Source organism: Lutra lutra, chromosome 4 (genome assembly GCF_902655055.1).
Source record: "Lutra lutra chromosome 4, mLutLut1.2, whole genome shotgun sequence".
Taxonomy (NCBI): domain Eukaryota; kingdom Metazoa; phylum Chordata; class Mammalia; order Carnivora; family Mustelidae; genus Lutra; species Lutra lutra.
Window position 1 is genome coordinate 172,156,972 of NC_062281.1, and position 21,912 is coordinate 172,178,883.

The following is a 21,912-nucleotide window of genomic DNA, read 5'->3' on the forward strand; positions in this document are numbered from 1 at the left end:
CCCACCTTGGGCTCTGTGGTCTCTCTCTCCCTCTGCCCCTCCCCCTGTTCATGCTCTCTCTCTCAAATAAATAAATACAAATCTATAAAAAATTATTTAAAAAAATTTTTAAAAAACAAGGGAGACATGATCATATTTTCATTTCAGGAAGATCTTTGACTACTCTCAGATGACAATGGGAGGACAGTTAAGAGTCTCGGAGAACCTGAAAATCTCCAAGGACCTAGACTTTAGGCAGAGGCAGAGAGAGACTGGAAGAGGCCTCCCCACGGTCACCTGGCTGGACTCGTGGCCTGTTAGATTGGGGAGTGAGAGGGGTGGAGGAAGGAGGCAGGGCATTCAGAGGTGAATTTTAGGTTTTTAGCTTGAGGGAACAGGTGAAAAAATGATACTGTTAACCAAGGTGGCCTGGGGCAGAGGCACATGAGGGTGGATTTGCTTGGAACATGTTGATCTACATTGATATTGGCGTTTTGGGGCTTAGGGGCCATCTAGTAGGTAGCTGGCTGGTCTGTCAGTCTGTATCTCAGAGAAGGGTCTGGGCTGGAGAGAGAGATGTGAAGACTCAAGGCAAAGTAGAGGCAGAGGTCACTGGTCCCCTCTCAGGGCAGGAGTCCTCTTCAAATGTGTGTAACATGAGAGGAGGGAGCCCGGAAGAGTGGTTTTCAAAGTGGGTTCCTTGGAGCCTGGAGAGCATCTCCCCACAGCTGTTTTGATAGGGACTGAGTGGGTGGGGCTCTAGGTTCACCCCCACACCATCAACTTAAACCAGAACAGTTCCTCTTTGATATGTTTTGTGTAGTGGGCATTTACCTAGAAGTGTAACAGCAGGTTCCTGTACCTGAAATGTTTGGCAATCACAGAAATGGAAATCCCTTAAATTTTCTCCAGTTCTGGGAGACCACTGAGGTTATATAATCAATCCTTCTACCTCCAGGAAAGGAATATTTTCAGTCTTTCTTGCAGTGCTAATTGCTTTCTTGCTTTCTTTTCAAGCCTGCAAGGAATGACATTGAGAAGAGCCTTTTTAAATTCCCCCAGAGGCTTATGTTCACAACTGGTGAGGGTCTTTCCTGGCAAGGAAGAGAGCATACCTCCCAGCTTACTGTTGCCCTGCTGGTCCCTAGAGAGGGAATGGTATTGACCCCCATGGGGCTAGTGGAAATTGAAGGAGGTCCTGCTAAAATATCTGGCACGTGGCAGATGTTCAGGAATTGGAACCCTCAGGCCTCAGACTGCACCAGTCACCTCTACTCCCTGTTATAGGAGGAACCCCTTGTGCAGTGACAGGTAGACCTGGTGGCTCCGGCTCCTCAGCCGTGGGCTCTCTGCCTGTCACTCCAACATCATGGTTACTGTCCACTGCTTGACCCTCCCTCCAGCCAAATCCTAGCCTGACTCTGCTGTTCCTCTCACTGCCTGTGTTGTCAAGTGAACTCTGGGAACCAGGAGTTGGGAGATACTCCACAGTGAGAGAATCAGCTCCTCTGCTTTCTGGAAGTCTGAGACACTGAGTCTCAGTTGTCTGCCGAAGAAACTCAAACATTTGAAACCAATTTGCATGCATCGAGATGCTTTTTATAGTAATAAACCCAAGCTTCTGTTTGGGTTTGAGCTAAAGTGCCTCAGGCAGCCTATGTCCACGCTCAGACTCTTCTCTCCAATTCCTGTCCACCTGCTGAGCTACTCAACCCTTGCCAGCCTCATTGTTATGTTCTGGATATCCAGGTGTCCTCCATGAATCGCAGACTTGCTGCTTCCAGGCTCCGGAGCCCAGAGCCCAGTGCCCCTGAGGCCAGCCTTCTAAATTCAATCAAAAGTGAGCCTGAACTGAAAACAGCATGAACACAAAATACAGCACCCCTCACCTCACCTGCTTTCAAGGGCAACCCAGTCCTTTTGCTAGGAAAGGAACTCCAAGCACATATTCTTCTAACAGTTGGTCATTTCTTCATCCACACAGTCATCGGATGGTTCAGGGAAACTTCTGTGTGCTTGGCTCTGTCAGTCACAGGTCACAGATCTGTAAGCTTGGGGGACAAATAGGAGAACAGGACATGACATCACAGTAGAAAAAGGGCTTCAACAGATGCCCGGATGAAGTCTTGTAAGGGCAGTGACTTCTCCCTGAGGTGGAGCCACAGCCACAGAGAGGAGGAAGCCTTTGAGTCAGGCCTTCGCCAGTGAGAGCTAGCCAAGCAGGGAAGAGGGGAAAAAGACATGCCAGGTAGAACAAAAAGCATTGCCCAGGCCATGAAACCAACAACTGATGGCCATAGAAATTTCCTTAAATATCTTTCTTCTGGTCATTTTCTGACTTGTCAGAAGTTGTTTGTGAAGACCACCACACAGCCTGTTAACAATGGCAAAGCACTAGTCTAGAAATTAGAACATTCCACTCCCATACTGCCCGTCATCTACCCTGCCAGGATCCTTGTCTTCTTCAGGGATTCTAGTGACTACGAGGTTTGCTGTGGTTAACCCACAGGCCACACCAGCAGCACCCAACAAAGTACTTCTTACAGACTTCAGTTGTTTTGTATATCCTACTGCCCATAGTTGGGTTGATGATTTCTTTTTCCACCATATTCAAAACGCCACCCAGCATAGTGTATAACCAGCTTCTGAGGAGCTGTACATTATTTTCTAAACTATTGACAATCCTTCCTCTCCTGGATTTTAGGCAATGGTAATTGGTGGCATTTTGAGTGTTCTCCTTCCATTGTTGCTATACCAGTCTTTTGCTCTTTGTTAGCTAGAGCAGTGAATTTAAGATGGGAATGTGCCAAAGCAAGGCACCCAGATAGCGCCTTTTCCAGCAACGGGTCTTGGAGCATTCACTGTATCTGTTACTCCTTCCTTTCATTCTCTTCCATGTCACTTGTCCTGGTGACCTTCAGCACAGCTCTGCCATCTAAAGGGTCACCAGATGTCCCTGGAGCTTTTCTTTTCCACAGTCACTAGTAGTGATTACCTGAATATTTCTCTTTTTGAATCTTGTCACTTCTCTCTTGCAAGCATGTGCCATCATCTTCCGTTACAATAACCTTTCCAACTTTTCCTAAATCATGAAGCAAATGATCTTGAAAATTCAGAGCCTGGCTCTCTTTTCCAAATACCACACTATCAGTAGCAAAAGCTTTGTTGGTTCTTTCCCTGAGACCAGAACCTGAAGCTTGGGTTGCTATAATCAACAAGCTGACATTTACCCTATTCCAAGTGAGTGTACTGAGGGCATCTTCAGCAGTCATAGCCCAAGACTTTCATTGGGCATTGGTGGTTTTAAGACTGGGTACCATGGACCGAACACCGGAAACCCTAAGTATCCTAGAATTTCCACTTCTGAACTATTGATGTCTTATTCAAGTAGGGAGATACGTAATTTTCGGCACCTTCTGTGCCTTTGATTCCTGCTTCAGTCCAGTGTTTTCCTGCCCCATATTGCGAGGATATTCTTTGAACTTTTGTGATTTCATCAGAAATGATATTGCCGATTTGTCTGTCTCCATTTGCAGAAACTGTAGCCAACTGAGCAATGTTTTCAGAAGTTATCACAGCTTTAGGCTCCTCGTAAGTTTAGGAATTGCAGTATCAACACAAAACATCACACCTTTCCTGATTTCCATTAGATTAACACCTTTGCTCATCTTCTCAAAGCCTTCCATGGCCATGGAGCATGCCAGTACAGTGGAAACAGTGATGCCACCCCAGCCTCTTTATTTGTGTGTTGGCAACATCCTGGTCAATGGTGGCACAATCGTCTTATATTTATCCCTCACCAAGTCCACTGACCTGGCAGGCGAAACCCCAACTTCCGTTACATTGAGGCTTTCTCAGCTCTATTCCGTACCACTGCTCTTTCCACTGTTCTTCTGCATAGAAAGGGCTTCAGCATCTGCTAGAAGGTCTGTACCTTGAAGCATTAGATCTTGGGCATCTGCAGCAAATTTTCCATCTTTGGCATAAATCTGAGCGAGGTAAGGAGCGAGTGTGCTAGACATTGACTTTGTCTAGCAAAGAACTATGAATAATGAAAGCATGTGTGCAGGGCTGATGACCAAGCAAGAGGCAGGTCATCAGTGACAGGGGAGGGCCAGGGTGCACACCCACCAAGTTTTCTAAGGGAAAAATCAGATTCTAGTTTTTAAAAGATCATCCTCTGCAACACTTTGGGGGGTGAGTTAGAGACAGTGAATCGGTGAATAAAATCCAAGCAGAAAAGGGTTTAGGGCAAGAGTGGCTTAGAATCCTGAAAGAAAGATATACATTGGATGATTTTTTTCTAAGGCTGAATGAACTAGGTTTGGTGACGGAACAGGTGTGGGGAGATGAAGTTATGGTCCAGCCAGTCATACAGCCGAGTGGTGGGAAAAGAGGAGTGATCAGGATTAGCGCCTGGGCTCAGCCTTGTGAAGGGAAGTCTGACTCCTTTGGGAGGAGGAGAAGCTGCAGGTTCCCTCCACTTTGTGATTCCCAGAGCCCTGGGGACAGTTTTAGCATCTCCCCTCCTCCACCAACAGGTCCTTGTCTCCTGCTAGCTCAGCCCAATAACTCATGCTGCAGACTAGAAAGGAATTTGTATTGCCAGATTCTTCTAGCTAAATGTGTACCATGTGTCCCGCTAACCTTTACAACAGCGGGGAAATGTCTTGTAATTAACCAGAATATAAAGGATGAATGGAGCAGCCTGGCAGTCTCCTGGAGTCATTATCATTCGGGGGAGATGAATGTACCTAGTAAGATTTCCATCAACCAGTTCAAGCCAGCACTTTTCTCTGGGAGTCCTGATTTTGTTCCCGGTGCAAAAACATGTGCAAAAGGGAATTATATTTTGTATGTGAGTGTTTGGGGCCACGCATACCCAAGGGCACAAATTTGCTGTGGGTGTGCTGATTGTAGACACAGACGCATGTGTGGATCTGTGTGCAGGCACATACATATGTGCATCGAGGTGTGCATACAAGTGTGGCCGGGACTGTGGAGCTGGCACCAGGCTCCCTTATATCTGCGGTGCATCAACGGTTACAAGATCCATTTTAAAGACCAGAACTTCGGTGTAATATCATTGGCACTACACTGTGGGCGCTCCCTGAATGAATGAATGAATGAATGAACAAATGAATGAATGGATACATGCCAGAAATTCTCTAGGTTCTTGCTACTTTATCCTGCCTTTCTGAATGGGTCTGTCAGTAGCATACTGTGGAGATCTAGAGGCAGAAGCCCTCTTGTTCTCTGATGCTTTTTACCTGGCCTGCCCTGGTCTGTCGAACTAGCTCTTACTAAGCTCATTTTGTGACTGATTTCCCACGGTGTTCCTTTTTCCTTGATCACTCACTGCCCACTTGGTCAGACTGTTTAAGAGACAAATTGGTTGTCTATAATTCAGGGTGTGACAGCTTCCCTGGGATTGCTCAAAAACTGAGGCCCCAGCATATATGGAGGCAATTTCTTGATGTCCACATCCCCGCTAATATGGATCTTGCCAAGATTACCCCCCAAGCCAAGACCACTTTCCTGATCCATTCATCAGCTCCCACTATGGTATGGGTCCACTGTATGGGCTCCCCTCCCCAGAGCCTGGGCCTGGGCCAGTTGGGCCTGGCATACATCCTTTAGAGATTGTGCTGTTGGTGTGAGGAACCACCATCCAGAGAGCAGGACCCCTGCCTTCCCCAGGCTTTTGTGTGGTGCTTACAGACAGCACCTCACAGACAGCACGGGCCATGAACTTCTGAAACCAACTCAGAGGAGTAAATAGTCCAAGGTTTATATGTAAATTAAGAAGCCCCTTGAGGCTTCTCAGATTCCTTCTCATTCACTTCTTCTTACCGCTTTAGCAAGTTCCATCCTGCAGTAAGTAGCAGGAAGGACAGAGTTCATTCCTGCTGGGGAGGATGATGATGTCAGCCACCCCTAACAGTGGCCCAAGGGTTATAAAGCACTGACCTGGCGGGTTACACAGCCCTTCTTGGGGAAGGCCGAGTAAAGTAGATGGGCACAGAAATTAGAAGGATTCCTTCTGGAGCCTCTTCCTGAGTGCAACCTTGAGAAGAGAGAAAGAAGGGCTCCCTCTTAACCATCTCCTCATGCCCACCTGCCTCTCATTGTCCCCCTTCAGCAGCTGCAGGGAAAACTGAAGGAGAATTTACCCCTGGGATGGCATTCGTGGTGCATCGGCCCCTCCTCACCTCCCTTCTTCCAGAGAACACTAGGATAGGAAACGAAGAAACTGGGAATACTCTTACTTCCTCTTTCTTGGCCAGGTGCCCAGAGTCATCTGCACAGACCTCCCATAGAGTGGACCACACTGGGTCATGGAGACCCTCTCCCCACCCCAGCCCCAGTGCCAGGGGATCAGGGAGAAGAGCTCGAGCTATCCCCACAGTACTGGGACCAGCCCTGTTCTCTAAGGGATGACTGAATCCAAGGAATTTCCCCCCTGCTGCACTGTATTAGCTAGGCTTGAATAATGCATGTTTCCCTACTAATACCCTCTGTTTGATAATGGGTCCACGTTAGTGTTCATTGGAAATTTTCCTGCTGGATACACATGGAGAGTAATGCACATTTATAAAAAGGCTTTGAATGCACGTTGGGAAGCAGTGACTCCATGTAGTAACTGAATTTGATCAGGCATTCAGTTTAGCAGCTTGTCAGGGGACAAACCCTTTGGGAGCTTTTTGATATAGGCAGATCTGGGGGTTGTGGGGGGTTGGGAGATGGGCTCTTGCATGCCTGATCACTGTGGGCTTTAGTTTCGGGACTGGCATGTTACCTCAAGTGCAGAGCAAGTACGAGTTTTTCAGGACTGAGCTGGGGCAAAGGAAAGATTCTGGAGAAGATCAACAGTGCCCCTGGGATGGCTTTGGGGGCAGGTCACAAGAGAAGATGCTAAGGTTCAGCCAAGAGCAGCTGCCTCCTGGCTGTGTGACCCGTAGCAAATCACTTAAACCACTCTGAGCCACCATGTGATTATCTATCACATAGGTATAGTAACCACCAGTCAAGGTCGATGGATGTGTAAGGAGCAAATGAAATGATTATCGAGGGCCCACCATGTACCAGGCTCTATTCTAGGCATGGAGGAGGCACCAGTGAACAAAACAGACGAAAATCCCTGCTTTCCTGGAGCTTACGTTGCATTGCGGGGGGACACAAACCAATGATCCTATGTGTTAGAAAGTTAGGGATGTAAAGTAGGGAAGGGAGCTGCAGAGCTGGTGGTGCGGTGTCACTGTAATCACTGGTCAGAGAAGGTGTTTGTTTCTGCAGGGAAGCGGGGTTTGCACAGATGCTTCCAGGGAAAAAGGGAGTCATGAAGATACCCTTGGAGAAGAACATTTTAGGGAGCTGGCAGGTAGAAGCAGGAACACACTTGGCATATTTTAGGAGCACCAGGGAGGCCCATGTGGCCGAACAAGAGTGATTAAGGTTGAAGATAAGGTCAGAGGGGTGCTGGGAGGGCAGATGGGACTGTGCAGGCCACTTGAAAGATGAGCTTTTAGTTTAGGAGAGGCAGGTTGCCATTGAAGGGTTTTGAGCAGACATATAATATAGTCTGACTTAGGGTTTGTTTTTTTTTAATTGACATATAGTGTATTATTTGTTTCAGGGGTACAGGTCTGTGAATCATCAGTCTTACACAATTCACAGCACTCACCATAGCACATACCCTTCCCAGTGTCCATCACCCAGCCACCCCATCCCTCCCACCACCCTCTGCTCCAACATCCCTCAGTTTGTTTCCTGAGATTAAGAGTCTCTTATGCTTTGTCTACCTCTCTGGTTTTGTCTTGTTTCATTTTTCCCTCCTTTCCCCTATGATCCTCTGTCTTGTTTCTCAAATTCCTCATATTAGTGAGATTATATGATAATGTCTTTCTCTGACTGACTTATTTCACTAGCATAATACCCCCTAGTTCCATCCACATCATTACAAATGGCAAGATTTCTGATTTTTGATGGTTGCATAATATTCCATTATATATATATACCACATCTTCTTTATCCATTCATCTGTTGATGGACATCTAGGCTCTTTCCATAGTTTGACTAACGTGGACATCGCTGCTATAAACTTTGAGGAGCATGGGTCTGACTTATGTTTTAAAAGGATCCCTCTGGCCCTTGTATTAAGAACAGGCTATATGGGGCAGGGAGGATGGGAGGTCATGGCAACCAGGGAGAATCACCAGAGATTTCCATGGCCGACATGGAAACTGCACTTGGGATCTACTTGGAAGGGTTTGAGGCATCCTGACGGATCGGGTGTGGGTAGTAGGTGTGAGTGAAACAGACAAATCAGGGATGCTGACCTGAATAAAAGAATTTGAAAGGCATTTAGCCCAGGGCCTGGCACACAGGAAGTGCCTGGTCACAGTTGCTGCTACCACTGCTGGGTACTCATCTGAGAAGGCTGAGCCACCAGCAGGGGCCAGCAGGGAGAAGGCTTGGGGGTCTGGGACAGATGCATCGAGCAGTATACCCAGAGAACGGATGAAGCCCTTAGAGGCCAGCAAAATGTCTTGGGGACCTGAGGAAGTCAGACAGAAAGGAGGTGGATGGCTTCAGAGGATTGGCCTTTGGAACAGTGGCATCCTGGCTCTGATGCCTTTTCTGTGCTCTTTAGCAAACTCCTGATGAGCTGTGGATTAGACTGAGATGGGATCAGAACCCAATTCAGTCATCAGGGTACCACCTGAGCCAGGCACCATCCCCCAGGGACCTCCAGGACTCTGCTTCCCCTGCCCACAGTAGGTCAGCTAGCATAGGCTGGGCTCAGCTAGCCAACTGGTTCTGCCACATATGCTACTCATCCTCCTGGGACCAACCATGATCTCTCCCAGGGATGGTCGGGATGTGAGAGGACAAGCCTAATCTGACAGGTACTTTGCAAGCCCTCAGACACATCAAGACCTCCAAAATTCCAGTTGCTGAACCCAAAGTCAACAGGTGAGGGAATATACCCCACCTTTTTAATGGGAAGAACTATAAAGTCACATTGCAAAGTGTGAAGATATAGGGAGGGTGACAGTTTGGGGGGCATTGCTGCAATCAAGTGCACCTTTTGCCCAGAGGGATTTCTGGCTTTGACCCACCCTGGAATATCCCAAGCCAAGAGTGGGGATTATTCTAGAAGGACCCCATCCCTAGTCACCGATAACAACTAAAATGGTTTTCCCTCTTACCTCCTCTCTAGTCAAGAAGCAAATTGAGTTGAAGTCTCGAGGTGTGAAGCTGATGCCCAGCAAACACAACAGCCAGAAGACATCTGTGTGTAAGTGTCTGCCTGCCTGCTCGCCTGCCGGGCCTCTTGCCTGAGGTCAGACCTACTGGTGCTGTGACTGCAGGGAAGCCAGATGATGCTAGAGTGATTTCCCTTCAATCCTGCCTCCTTCTGTCTCGGGTTCTGCACATGGACACACTGACCTAGTGGCCAGTGAGCAGCCCCAGGGTCTGACCTTTGCCTCCTCCTCCTCCTCCACCTCCTCTCCTCCCTGCACTTCCCTCCCTCCTCTTCTTTCCCTCTCACTTCCCATTTTAACTGTAGTCCAGGGAGTCATTACTGCTACATTTCTTTCTTTATTTTTCCTTTTGAATCACTTCCACCTGCTAAAACAGTCCTCTTTCTGCTCCTTGCCTAGGAGTCACTTACCCCCAGCTGGGATCTTAGAGGCTGCAGGGTCCCCATTGCAGCTCCCAGAGCAAGATCCTGTTCCAGGGTCCCTGGACCTGGCTGGGCTAGAGGGTGGGCTCCTGCATTCAACCCCTCAGTCAGTGCTGGGGTCTCTGTGCTGGGGCATGGGGCGATTTTTGTCTATGAGAACATGTTTCTGCTATTGATGTTTGAATGATTAAAAGGGGAACATCTGGTGCTGGGGAATGGGCTGGAATGTCACCTTAGAAACAACTGATTAGAGCCTGTGCTAAGGGACTTTTGGGCTAGTGTATGAGAAGGGGTTCAGGAAGGTTCTGGGCCACCCCTGGAGGGCTGGACTTGAAAGCAATGGAGATTTTCCCAAGAACCCCTCAGGTTTTGTTCTGAAGTTGAGTGTAGGGAGCCTTCCGTGGTTAGGGACGCCCAGATGACCAGCTTTCTGCTTTTCCTTCTCCTACCCTTCCTTTGCCTTTCTGCTTCTCTCTCTCCCAATCTTCCCACTCTCCTTCTTCCACATCCTCTCTGCTGTCTGCTCCTTCAGTTTCTCCCCTTCATCCTGACTCTCTCCTTTCATCTCACCTCCACATGCTCACTTCTCTAAAGGGTCTGGAAGTACTTCCTGAGAGGGATGGAGAGCAGCCATCAGTGGTTCCAGAGCTCTGTGCCATGTATGTGGCAGGGAACCGGGTAGGGGAGAGGCCCCGACCGAACTGAGGCTGGCTATGGGATTTTTCTCTGGTTCTTCAAGTCTCCGGGGACTGTCATCTCTGACATTCTGCCCTTGATGGCAAAGGGGCGGCCAGGAGCCTTGCTTCTGTGCTGCATGAGGGTGCCAGGGGAAGGAGCAAGGGGAACCGAGGGTTAAACCAGGAGTCTGCAGAGCAGGCTTGAGCCATGGCTCTGGCCCTCACAGTCTCATTCCTTCTGTAGCCACAGGAGAGGAGATGAACTGAGGTTGGCGTGATCGTTTCAGAGTTTTCCTGGAGCCACCAGCAGACTTCAGGGACATGGCCCAGATTTGAGAGAGCAAGTTTTTATCCCTGTGTGTTTTCAAGTGACTCTGTTACTCCAGCCACTAGTATCTCAGTTTCCAAATCTGTGAAATGGATACAAAACCTTCTTCCCAAGGCTGCTGTTGAATCTAGGATGGGCCTTCCTGACCTAGGACTTGAGGAGGTCCGTGAACTGGCTAAAAACTACATGTGATATTGTGGGTGCACTTTGGGGGAGGGGGCATGTGTTTCATTAGCTACTCAGGTGCCTGAAACTCCCTCAGAAAGATGAAGAAAGCTTATTCTCATGAAATAATGCAGGAAATCTGAAAAAGATACACATCACTCTACTATAAGACACGGATCTCCCCTCTGAGGTTTCCTCAGAGACAGACGGGTTCACGGCTACAGTGTGTGGAAGGCAGGCCACCAAATGTCTGCAGGTGTCTGGCCCTTGGTGGCCTACCCACACTCCCTGTGGACAGATGTCGTGAACTTCAGGGGAAGAGTGGACCCCCCGACCTATCCCAAACCCTACTTACTGCCTTCACTGGGTGGTCCGTGGGTACCACCAACTCCTGGCCATCAATCCCGACTGCCCGCATGTCCCTGCCTCCTTCACCTTGGGTGGAAGACACTGCCTTTCTGAGCGTGTTTCGGCTTCTTGGGGTAAGGCCCACTCTCCCTTTCCTCCCATCCCTCTGTAGCCAACAGCGAACCAATGCTACAAACATAAGCAGCTGGTTGAATAGCCAGGAGAGGCTGGGATTAAAGAAAGAGAGGGGAAAGCCCTCTTGACTCCGTCATTCACACATAAAGTGTTCAGTTCACGGGGACTTATCTTTGCTTGTTTCCCGGGGAGCCTGGAAGTCCTTGCACTCAGGCCTCCCAGGAAGACAGGTCTTGGGGGACTGTGAGTACTTACCTCGGGCTGGTGACTTCCAGGATGGTGCCTGAGCCTTACTTCCAGGGACCTAATGAAAGGGGGTGTGGCAGGGTTGGCTGCACACGTGCGGGGCTGGGGTTGGGTAGGTGGGTTCTGCCGTGGGCTCTCTTCTTTGGTCCAGCCACATCCTCATCCCACAGGCTTTAGCTCTGTGTGCTTCCTGGGTGGTGTGAGTACTGGGCAAGAGGGCAGGAAACTGCTGTACTGTGTTAACATGCTACCAGGGGCAGCTTGGTTCCCATGCGATGGGCTCCAGGGACTGTGGGAGGGGTGTGGCCAGCGGGCAGGGGTGAGTAGGCCAGGCTGGAGGAAGGTGAGCACTTGGCTGACAAGTCCTTAGGGGGGCTGGATCGTGGTGAGGCTGGCTTACTGAAGTAAGTACTGGCATACAGAACTGGCATCCTCATCTTCTTAGAACAGAGCCTTCTCTCGCCTTTCTGCCTCCAGGGGATCCTGGAGACCCTGTTACCGCCTTCCTTCCTGTTGCTTGTGGAACACAGAGGCTACAGGAAGTGGGACGTCCATCTCATTATCCCTGCCTGGGGGGTCCTGCACTGGCAGGAATGGTGATGTTGCTGAGTTTAGGATGTGAAAGCCTTGGAAAGAGAGGGTTCACTGGGAAGGGGATGGGAGTGGGGGACATGCCTGGCATGAGTGACTGGCTTTAACAGGGCAATATGGAATATTGGAGGAGAGGCTCCCTGAGAGGCCTTGAGCTCAGTGCATCACAACCAAGAAGATACCAGGTGTGTGGCTTGTGTGGCATCTGTCCAGATCCCCAGGTTCCCTTGGCCAACCACCCTCTGGGATACCTGGAGGTTTGAATGGGGTCTACACAAGTCTTCTAACTGTAGAAATGAGCTCCAGGCTCCAAGAGTCTGAGATAGGACTCCACGGTCCCCAGGTGAGACATGCCCTTGCTCCCTCTTCCCACACTTTAGTCTTCCAGGAGCCCTGGGGACTCTTTCTTTGCCACATCCATTCCCATGCCTTCATGTCCGTCCCCACTGCCAGGCTCTTGTCCTTCACCTCGACAGTCCTAAAACTTCCCAACTGATCTCCCAGGCACCGCCCCCCTACCCCCACCGAGCATCTTACTGGCCCCTTCTACCCCAGGACTCTTCAGTGGCTCCCCATAATTTTCAGGATCAGACTTAAACCCCTCAAAGTTCTGACCTCCAAAGCTTCACCTTCCACTCTTCATGTCACTGGTACCCTCTCTTCTATTCTGGCCACACTGGGCAACCCCCAGTTCTATTTCCATGTCTTCACTTCACCTTCCTGTGTTCCTCTGTCTCCCTAAACTGCCATTCCTCTTTCACCATGTGTTCAGATCCTACGATCTTAGACGACTCATATTAAATGCCATGTCCTCCAGGCAGGCTTCCATGCTTCTCTCAGCAACATAAGACAGGTCTTCCCTCTCAGCCTCCCTACAGCTGCGTCTTTCATCACTTCCCTGTTGTGGTTCTACAGTTGGTTTGTTTCATATCTTTACTTGAATGGGAGCTCCTGGAAGACAGTGGTCACATCTGATATCTGACAGTTGTATCTCCATGGAGTCCAAAAATAGGGCCTTGTACATAGTAGGTGCTCACTTAATACTTGCTGTGTACCAATGTATGGGAATGAGTGAGTGGGTGAATGAATGAGGAATGGAGCCGTTGCTTATACTGTGGGACATTGAGTGGGTAGGAGGGACATGGGGTAATTCAGAGAATGTTGTTCCACGCTCCCTGTCATCTCTGTCTTGAGGGTACAATTGGGACTGTAGGATGGGTAAGGCCTTGAATGGATAGTCCTCTGGCCAAGCTGTATGCCAGGTCCCAGCTCCTGGTCATTCCGAAAGCCAGGAATCCAGAGGTGGGAGAGAGCTCCAGCCTCATGAGTATGAGCATCTCGAGAACAGTAAACCAGCAGGGGCCAGAGGGTTTCTACCCTCTTCACTGGAGACAGGAGAAAACCGTGTATCCGCCGCCCCCTGACCAGGCTTCTCCTTTGGCAGAGAGGACCATGCACATGGTTGTATAAACAGCACTCTGGTGTTGGCAAGTGTGAGAGCATCCCACCACCTGCCAGCACCACCACGGGGGCCGTCTCTGCGTGGTGCTCTTGGCCGGTGGCGTTGGATCGGGGATGCACTGCTTCCTGCTTACTCAGCTTGAGAAGTGTCCGATGGGAAGAGGTTTCTTGGCAGAAATAGCCACATTTGAGCTAACGGCCCTGCTTTGAACTTCAGACTGCAGCTTTCTCTTACATTCTTTACTGTTCCTGATCACACATCCACCTTTTATTTAACTTTCTTTGAGTCATTTCTCCATGTGGGGCTGAGGTTGGGGGTGATCATCTCATCTAGAGTTGCCACCCCCGGATCCAAAGCACAGGGTGAGGAGATCACTGGGGGGCTGAGGCCTGTCCACTTCTGGCCACTGGCGTGGGGTGAGGGAACTGGGTGGTTGCTGGTTTGGGGAACCTGCCTCGAACCCCCATGCCCTTGATGAATTTCACTTGGACTTTGCTCACAAAGGAATTTGTCAAAAGCAGCTCCCCACCTTGCACACTCATGAAGCCTGAACCAGGAGACCCCACAACCCCACAGCCCCACGGGGCAGGGCCTCATTCTGTCTTTGTGTCCACCCCCCACCCTGAGCCGCTGCCCCGGATGTGCCTTCCTGTGATTACCCATCTCTGTTTGTGCTGTTTTTTGCCTTGTAGTAACTCAGGTTGGTGTGTCCCAAGGGCATAATATGTGTCCAGACCCTGGCATACCTGAAAGGGGCAAAAGACTAGGCTCGGATTTCAGGTAAGACCTATTCGGGAACTTTCTAATTGCAAAGAAGGGTGGCTCGCCTGGTTGGGGGGAAGACAAGGGCTGGTCTTCTTAGAGGTACTATGCAGAGGACAGTATGGATTTAGGAATAGACACTTTTTGGAAAAGAACTGTGGCCTCTGGCATTCTTTCCTGGGCCAGTCCTGGGACCAGTGCCTGTAGGCTTTAGGGGAAGGAGAGAGCTGCAGACTGCTAGTGTTACCCAGCAAAACTATCCCTGGGGTACAGGAACTGCCCTCACCAGTAACGACGTGCCAGCAGCTGCTTATATCTCCATCATCTAGAGATCCTAGGGCCCCAAGATGGCACATCTTACAGTGTTTCTAATAATCAAACTATCTTCCCCAAATCCTCCATTTTCATTAAAGTTTATGGGTACCATCCACCCACTCTTAGCTGTCCTAATTGGTACTTATCTCAGAACATGGCTCTTTTGTTCACAAAGTCACCTTTTAACTCAATCCTAAGACCATTAAATGGTCCAAAAAAAAAAAAAAAAAAGATGAAGAGCAGATGTTCCTCTCAGTGGAGATTTTAAGTGATACAACAATGGAGTAGAGATGAAGGGCCAGAGGGAAAATATTGTTTGGCATGGTGCTTGTTTGTGGAGCAGGGAAGGACTTGGGTGGGCCTGGCAGACCCAGGGCTGAGCTCACAGAAACACCTTGTCTCCCAGGTTAGGATCCAGTGTCCAGTTCACCTGCAGCGAGGGCTATGACCTGCAAGGGTCCAAGCGGATCACCTGTATGAAAGTGAGCGACATGTTTGCGGCCTGGAGCGACCACAGGCCAGTCTGCCGAGGTGAGGGCGCCCTGGGAGAGGGAGGCTGGCCAGAAACCAGGATGGGCAGGGAGGATGTAGCTCAGCTCCTGGTCCCTGAGGGTACAGGCTTACATCCAGACTGGCTCACCTCACTCTTGCCGTGTTCCAGGCCTTGGATTCTGCATTCATTGACTAACTTAAAACTACATTTAGTTAGCACCTTCTCTGTATCAAGTCCTGTGCTAGGATCAGGGGCTACAGAGGTGGGGATGAGAGACATGGCCTCTGCCCTGCATGGACCTTACAATCAGGTAGGGGAGACACATATGAAGCAGGTTGCTAGCTCATGGCACAAATACATCTCAACTACACCTCACATGGAAGGGAAGTCACCCTGTGTAACATTACCTTGATTCCCTCCATTGTAACACATTTATACCCTAAACCTTCCATCTCAATGCCTTTGTTTCTTTCCACGTGCTCAGTAACCCACAGACCTGTCACCTCGAGAAGAATGTTCTTAGCTAGGCAAGAATCATGTGGACCATGATATCAGAAGGCTCCTCCATGGGATTCTTCTAACCTCACACCTGGGCATCTTGTTTTCAAAGACCTGCCCCCCCCCATCCCTAGCCATCACATGGCCCGAGGCTGGGCTGCTGGAGCCCCTGTCCCCCACATCTTAAAATAGTAGACCTGAATGTTTTCCTTCCCTGGGACAGGACAGCAGCTGCTTCTATGGTAGAGAAGCCCCTGGCCTCATCCCCCAGGGCAGCGGTAGCTGGCTTTTTATTTCCTCTGTTCTGTGGGCATCTCCTTTCCACTGTTTGTGCACATGACCAGAGCTCAGTTCTTGGTGCAAGAGTGCAAGAGTGAGCAGTCTCTCTGGAGATTGTGAACGAAGCCAACAGTTGCTCTTTTGAGGGCCCCTGTGGAAGAGAAGGTACATTGCCTGCCATAAATTTAAGTTCAATTTAAGAAGGAGATGCTTTGCCTCTCTCCAGGCTTATGTGCCAAGATGAAATTGATGCACAGAGAGGGGTCCAGGGGAAAGAACTTGGATGATGATTACACTAAAGAAGGGACCGAGTTGGAGCTGAAACCCACTCCCTTTTTGTAAATGTGTTATTGAGTAATCTTGGAAGAAGGTCATGAAAATACCTTTGAAAGAAGCCTTGGATGTATTCATTCTCACTCAACTTCGAGGTGGCCATGACCCACAATTAGTAATGTACTTTGTGTTCCCACTGATTGTAGCTATATTATTTCAAGGATTCCACTTAGCTAATATTTTTAAAAAATCAAACAAAAGACCAAGTCTTAGGTATAACTCTCAGCTTTGCCACCAGCTAGCCATGGGCAGTTTGGCAAATCATCTATTTTCCTTGGCCTTATTTTCTTACCATTTATATAATGGTACCTCCCCTAACCATCTTGTATTAATTTGAGAGTTGTGGATATGGAAACATCTTGTGAATCAGAATGAGTTTGACAGGAAAAGGAGTATCCTCACGCTAGAATATCAGCTCAATAGAGCAAGAATGCCTAGAATGGGGCCTGGCACATAGTAGGTGTTCAATAACAGATGTTGAATGAATAATTGAATGAATGAATAATCAGAGCAAACACTCCCAATTCCAGGGAGCCAAGAAACCAGCTGTGTAGAGAGGCATGGAATTATCATGTCTGAGGACAAAAAGGACCCTGGGCCAATCTATTTTACAAAATTTCTTTTGAGGAGCCAGAGTAACAATGCCTTTGGACAGTAGTGGAATCCAGTCTTTCCCAAAACCTTTCATTGGCGGAAGATTCTTCTTTTAGGAAGGGTGGTGGTTTACGTGAATATGCCCAGGGAAGAACTGGCATTTCGGAATGAAGTTCACAGTCAAGTTATCATGCTTACCTTTTTCTCCAGAAGTGTTGTGTGGCCCATTCAGGTTATGTCCAGTGATTTTGACACACTAGACTCTAAATTCTCTGCCACCCTGTTAACTGAGCTTTGGGCTAAGCTTTATGCATCTGTTCTCCTCTCATCCTCTGCTTCTGGGAGGCAGAGGAAATTAGTGGGAAACAAAGCCAAATACCCAACTTTTGTAGCAACATGGATGGGACTGGAAGAGATGATGCTGAGTGAAATAAGTCAAGCAGAGAGAGTCAATTATCATATGGTTTCACTGATTTGTGGAGCATAACAAATAGCATGGAGGACAAGGGGAGTTAGAGAGGAGAAGGGAGTTGAGGGAAATTGGAAGGGGAGGTGAACCATGAGAGACTATGGACTCTGAAAAACAATCTGAGGGTTTTGAAGGGGCGGGGGATGGGAAGTTGGGGGAACCAGGTGGTGGGTATTGGAGAGGGCACGGATTGCATGGAGCACTGGGTGTATGCAAAAACAATGCATACTGTTATGCTGAAAATAAATTTTAAAAATTTTAAAAATTAAAAAAAAAAAAAAAGAACTGCATTCAAATGCAACTCCCACCACTTTGTAGCTGGGTGTCCTCGGGCCAGTTCCTGCACCTCTCTGAATCTCTTTTTTGTCTGCTAAAAAGCAGTGATTCTAGAACATGAGTATTCCTTGGCTTTACCTTGAGGCCTAGAGGAGGTGGTGGATTGAAAGTGCTCACTTAGAAATGATCCAGGAGCATCTGCAAGGCTCCCTCATGGCACCATCTGCACATGGCCTCCCCCCGCACCCCCCCAGCCTGGGAGTACCCCCTCCTCAGCCTCTAGGGCTACAGGGTTTTAGATGCCACTTCCCTCTCTGTCTTGGCCAGTCGTACCATAATCACACAGTTTGGGGAGGTACACAGACTTTGATCTAGATCACAACTCTGCTGCCTATTAGCTTGCTGGCCCTGGGTGGGTTCCTCCCTCATTTTGAGCCACAGGGCCCTCATGAACTAGGAAAAGGAAACCTCTCCTTCCTCATGCTGGTGACATTTAAACAAGCCATTTTATAGAAAGTAACCAGTGCCAACTGTGGTAGAGAGGGGGGCTTCTCAGCTCAGGTTAGAATGCTCTCTCCCCCTCCTGTTTTCTCTCCCCTCCTAACTCTCTGTCATTGGAAGGGAGCAAGAGACAAGGCAAAGCCTCCCAGGTTTGGACTTGGATGGCCTGTCCTCGGCTTCCCTGAAGGCTAAGGGCTGAGACAGAGATTAGATTCAAGGGTCCTCTCATTGTGGCAGTTTTGAAAGTTTTTCTTTTAAAAATCTCTTGTTTTTAATTAGTTAGAATTATTATCATAATTGTAAATTTTTATAGAAGTCTAAGTGAACCCCACTTTGAGAATAAAGAGGGACAAAACTCTTTGAATTCCAGGATAGCTCTACTAATAAGCAGGTTATCAAAAGATCTCATTCTAAAAAGGATTTACCACTAATAACAGTGGTATTATTTTTCCTCTAATGCATTTAAAATATGATTTGATTTTAAATATTCATTTTCCACACAATTAATTCTGCTAAAACATGGGGCCTGGCAAATAATAGGTTCTCAACAAATGTTGGAGGATGACCTGAATGGATCGGTGATTGAAATGAGCGAACAATATGGGACTGTGCCTTCATTTTGGAATTTGAAATTAGGTATTCACAGGTTTTTCTTCTCTTTCCATCCCACCAAAGAAATAAGTTCCAAAAAGAAAGAAAGAAAGAAAGAAAAAGAAAAGAGTTTCGAATTTGATGTGCCCTGGAAAAGTTTGATCATCCAAAGTAGACTGAGGGAAATTTGAAACCTACTAATCCTCTTCAGCTCTAGACAGGAGTGGGTGCTAGAGTACAGAGCTCATCAGAATCATTTTACAGATGGAACCCAATATTTAAAAATCAGCATTTGCAGAAGCCTAATAATAAAACATAGATAATAATAATAGATATTAGATAAAAAATAATAAAATAGAGCTTCTTTCTTTGAAGTAGGGGCAAGAGATTTAGGGTTGCCCCTCCCTCACCCCTTTCAATAGCCCCCAAGCTACGTCCAAGGAACCCTGAGGCTCCAGGGAACACTAAACACTAAACCACTCAATAGCGTGGACAGGACCAAATTGACAACCAGGAGACCTGGAGGCCTGGTTTCTTGTGCCCACAAATTGATGTTGACAGAGAATAGGAACCAAGTATCAGCCCTAGATCTATCTCATCTGAGCCATAAAGTAGATACTCAACAGAAAACCACACGTCATTCCTCTCCTTTGTGGAGAACTCCCCTGTTTGCTGTACAAATACACATGCATACATATGCACACACACGCACACGCACATATCTGTACATACTTGTATATCTGTATAGAATAAAAGCCTTTTCCCTCCCTTCCCCTATGATCCTCTGTTTTGTTGGAGGGGAGGTGGGTGGGGGGATGAGGTAACTGGGGTGATGGGCATTAAGGAGGGCACATGATGTTATGAGCATGGGGTTATTATATGCAATGGGTGAATGACTGAGCTCTGCATTTGAAACTAGTGTTGCACTATATGTTAATTAATTGAAATTAAATAAAGTAATTTAGTAATTTTAAAAAAGGAATAAAAGCCTTTTTGTGGGTAGAACACCTGACTCAGGACTCAAGAGACCTAAATTCAAGTTCCAACCTTGCTATTAACATACCATATGGCACAGGGCAAATTACCAAAATGCTCTGCATCATCTCCCTCATTCTCATAAGACGGTAGTAAAATGTGGAGAATATGGCACAAACCAGCGGAATGAAACAGCATGACAGTTACAGGTGGTTGTCTTTCTTCTTGGTGGCCATCACTGGATCTGTTTCCCAAGCCCACTCCTTAAATGCTAATGTTGTTCAGAGTTCTTTTTTCATCCCCTCCTCTCCTGTCCCCTCCCCTCTCTCTCCACTCCCCCTAACTCCTACCCCAAACTTTCTTTCCTCTCCTTTGTAGTTATTCCCCCTAGGTGGTAATACTGACAGCTAAAATACATGCCTCCTTGTTCCCCAAGACTCGTACCTGTATATTTGTACTAATGATAAAGCTCCCATTTTTTACACTATTTGTATAAAGCATTGCAGTATGCATTTTCCATAATTTCTTTATAAGGAAAATGGCAATATTCACATTTTATGTTTGGCTCAAGCTTGTAATGGTCAGCCCTCTTGCCCAAGGACACAAAGCTCATGGGTTGAGGTGGGATTCAAACCCTGACTCCAAAGGCTGTCTGTCCTACTCGAAAATGGCACCTGGGCAGCCTTTGGAGTTAATATACTGGATGGAACCACATAGAACTACACCCTCTTCCACACTTATTGGCAACTTTTATTTTTGTTTAATTGTAAACTCGCAATTTATGGGAAAGGTGTGAAGAACTATACACTTTTTACCCAGATTTAAACAACTAATTTTGAGGACTTGATGAACAAGAAGGAAGTTGAGAAGGATCATTCAGAAAAGTAGAAGAGCCAAGAGGCACCATAGAAGCCAACAAATGTGAATTTCAGAGAGAAGGATCAGTAGAATCAGGTCCTCCAGAGAGTTCAAGTGCAGCAAAGAGTAGAAAGTAACCACAGGGGTTAAGTGACTCAACTGAGTGGCAAATGTTTGAAGTTACCTCTGTAAGAAATTGTCAAGGAAACTGAATAAAGACAAGGGAGAAGGCTGACCTGAGCTGAAGCTTCAATTACTATGGAAACTATGAAGCTATGTGGTAGAATTCATCAATGGCAAATATAAGAGAGTTGAGGGTATCAGGGTATTGGTAAGGGTCTTGAAGTCCAGACTGGGTAGTGAAGGAAGAGCCAGGTAGAGATCAATAGGCAGGGCGAAATGAGGGAGACAGAGGGCTGGATGAGCCTATGTTTTGGACAGCAGGTACCTTGAAACCAAGTCACTCTGCTGGGTACAGAGGCAGAAGGGCAAAGAGTGGGATAACAGAGTTTAAGATCTCATAGGTGGACTCTCACAAGTCCCAGAACAGCAGGCCTTCGCTATGCTCATGGACATGGTTGACCTTGGGCAAGAGTACCAGGTCTCATGAGGAGGGCTGGCCTCTGAAAGGTGAAGGAGCCATCTCTCTGTTGGAACCAGAAGGGAAGGAGTAGATGAGCACATAAGCAGATAGGAATTCAGATCTGGGAGATGGGAAAGAGGGTGTGCCCACCAGATGTCCTTTGTGTCATCCACAGGGACTGAAGCAGGATGATCAACTGAGAGTGAGGAGAGGCAAGGGGAAGGGTGAGAGGTCTGCGGGCATGGAGAGGGTATTTGTCTTCGAGCAGAGCATAGAGGTAAATGGCAGAGTCACTAGGCAATATCTAGGATTCTTTGAGGTGGGTAATCATGAATTTATAGTGGTGTCTCTCTTCCTACTCATGTGACTTTTCTCTAACAAAGCTTGACTCTATGGGGGCAGGCCTAGAGAATGTAGGTTGAGGGGTTCATCCATGATTGTTGTCACCCAGGCTGATGAAAGGAAAAGGAGCAAGAGACTTGGGTAGATTTGTAAGAAAATGATCAAAGTGGTGGACTATGGGATCTAAGTTGGATAAGTACAGAAGAGAGGAAGGGCAACTTACAGCTAAAGAGACAACATTGGTGTCAGTGGGATGAGGTCTCAATGAAGATCAAAAGAGAGTTCCTCTGGAGGTTTTCAGCTAACATTTGTGGAAGGAGATACTGGGAGGCAGGAGAAAACCCTCCACTGCCGAGGACAGCAGGGAACGCACTGGAGTGGGGAGAAGGAGCCAGCCTTCAGGCAGGGCAGGAGTTGGAGT

At 47.8% G+C, this 21,912-nt stretch overlaps 1 protein-coding gene across 1 annotated transcript in view; it reads left to right on the forward strand.

The window, feature by feature from the left end:
• CSMD2 (CUB and Sushi multiple domains 2) overlaps positions 1–21,912 on the forward strand; it is a 619,562-nt gene that overhangs the window by 308,286 nt on the left and 289,364 nt on the right. The window contains exons 7-9 of the mRNA XM_047727770.1: positions 9,203–9,280; positions 14,315–14,402; positions 15,106–15,230. Coding sequence (XP_047583726.1) covers positions 9,203–9,280; positions 14,315–14,402; positions 15,106–15,230 — 291 coding nt within the window. The remainder of the gene's footprint in view (positions 1–9,202; positions 9,281–14,314; positions 14,403–15,105; positions 15,231–21,912) is intronic.